We start from the raw sequence: 2,437 nt of genomic DNA on the forward strand, positions 1-2,437 counted from the left end.
AATTTATGTGCTATCATAGACTGCAAGTTGCCAGCAAGTGATAAACCGTGCATAGAGTACACCTGCAGGTAAAGTAAATCATAAATGCCGCATGACATGTTACGCTGGTATGGAAATCAGAAAACCTAACAAAATCCCACGAGTCATAAACAACGCTCGCAATAGGCATGGAAGGGTCGTGCAGGTGCCGTCACCGCCTGCTACGATTATATAGGTTGCGCATGTTAAGTGTGCGTGTGTGTGTGCGTGACGTGCGAAGAAAAAAAAGCAGTTCAAACAACTCCCAAACAAGCACTATTGACCCATTTCGAGGCCACACAGTTTTTTTAAAGGGAAATTCGTGCAAAATCGCAAGCAGTGACAGTGAACGAGGACACGACGAGTTTGACGACGTCATTTGTTTTATGCGCCTGGATGGGGGGAGAAGGGCCTGCCGTCATCACAAACATCCTGCTGCCTGTCTAGCAGGCACAGGGGTAGACGCCACCTTTCACCCACTTTTGCGCGCCTGTCACACTGTTATGTTGCTAGACATTAAGCTAAACGACGAGGGAGGGCCGCGCAGAAACAAAACAACAACACTTTATTGGTCTGCTGATGTGTGAAGGAATTTCTTGCGGGAGGATGGGGGAGGTAGGCGCAAATGAAGCGACACTTGACGGTGTTGGACCGTTCAATAAATCAATACGATCTATTTTTGGGGTATGAGGTCGCTTTAGATTCTTTTAAGACGGCTTTATGTCTATATGTTTAAAATCCCAAAACATGTCCTGTAGAGTTTCGTGCGTTTTGTTTGGGCACGATCTTGCTGGTGTTACTCACCTGAAATTCCAGCCCATGCTTCTCCCGACAGTAGTCCTTGATCCTTGGGTAACATTTCGCCATCAGATTGTTCCTCTCCATGGTAGTATCTAAACGTTGCAGCAAACGAATGCATCCGAGGATGTAACAAAACAGACACAGGACACGTTAAAATTCACCCTCGAATTTTATGAATTCAATCACGCTCTCCTTCCAGTCAACCTTCAGCTTGACCGACGCCAACCGATTATATAACATCCCGCCCTTGGCTTTGCAACGTACCCGTGAACGTCGAGCTGGTAAAGATGCGCACAATTTTCGAACTAACCGGTGGCAGGTTCTCCATCGAGCCGGCAAAAATTGTGTCAATCGTGCGGTCATCCATTGTTTGGCGCGGGGTTTTTTTTTGTTTTGTTTTAGAAAATACGCCCAACACTATCCGATTAGAACTTTGCCTTTGCCAGGTGTGTTTTCCACACACCAGGCACAACCAGACAGCAGCACAGGTGTATCACAGGGCAGACTGGTGGTGTCGGCACCGTGTCTGAACGGAAACTGAACGTCTAGTTGGCTGGGTAAAAACGGTGCGGCACAGGCCTAGGACTCGCCAACTGCAACGTTATTGCGTTTCGATCAAACCATGCCATCCGGTACAGGTTCGTTGTCATGGTGCTGTTGAGGATGTTTTTTTTTGGAGGCGACTATGGAGATAGGGGTAAGAAGAAACGAAGACAAAGAACAAAGTGGAACTAGCGTACCGGCATTTTCCCGATACCTCAAATGGGGAAGGATGCTTTCGGTGGCGTCGGTGGTGGTGGTGGTGGTGATGACAGCCGGTCAAAGGGAAAGCTTTGTTTTCACTTTCATTGGCTTCCGATTGGTGGAACACACGCCGGTTTCCGGGGACCGACACCATCGCGATCGGCGCAGCAAGGACGCTGCCGCTCATTATGGGCTGAGGAATGGGAAGCAATGTTTACTTATTTTTGTTTTGACAACCCGGCCCAAAACAACGCCTCTCGTACAGAGTGTGTGTGTGCAACCGGTCGTCGTAGTCGTTGCTTAGAAAGTGCAGCGTGGAAATGCAATTCCGGCACAGGCACAGGATTCGAGAGTGAAAAGTTATGTCAATAAAGCGGGAAGGCGCGCCTGGTTGCTATGCGATGGGGCGGCGTTCCCGGTTTTAATGGGGGTTCGGATGTGGAACGTCTAACTGCAACACCCCAGTAATAGTGGTGCATTGCGGTTAGTGTTGTCATTTGACACAGTATTGTTGGTTCGGCCGATTGATAAAACAGCGGTGCACGGTAGAATTGTGCCACGGGCTATGTTTAGGTTTTTCGGAGAACTTTGCGTGGTGGAGCAGTTTTGTAGGTTAGTCGTGCAGGTGATGTTCTCTTACTGTTGATTTTGATTGTGTAGCTTTTGTTAGCTGTGGCAATATGTCCGAACGAGGACTTTTGGTTAACCAGATGAGAGCTTAACCTATTTATCTGCCTTTGGCCCTATAACTCATATTCCCTCTCAGTAGACATGGTCATTAGAGATGGGTTATTTATTCTAGGCCTGCCTAAGCTCCTAATGAGTTTAGCTATGTGTGACTTGTTGGTGTGCTCATAGCAGAATACTAAGTCCT

The 2,437-nt window shown here is 47.8% G+C and overlaps 1 protein-coding gene across 1 annotated transcript in view; it reads right to left on the reverse strand.

The window, feature by feature from the left end:
• The window catches only part of LOC120954779 (NACHT and WD repeat domain-containing protein 2), a 9,088-nt gene extending 6,651 nt beyond the window's left edge, over positions 1-2,437 (reverse strand). The window contains exons 1-2 of the mRNA XM_040375012.2: positions 1,084-2,437; positions 823-911 (exon numbers count right to left, since the gene is read on the reverse strand). Of these exons, the coding sequence (XP_040230946.2) occupies positions 823-911; positions 1,084-1,186 (192 nt within the window). The 5' untranslated portion in view covers positions 1,187-2,437. The remainder of the gene's footprint in view (positions 1-822; positions 912-1,083) is intronic.

Source organism: Anopheles coluzzii, chromosome 3, assembly GCF_943734685.1.
Source record: "Anopheles coluzzii chromosome 3, AcolN3, whole genome shotgun sequence".
Lineage (NCBI taxonomy): Eukaryota > Metazoa > Arthropoda > Insecta > Diptera > Culicidae > Anopheles > Anopheles coluzzii.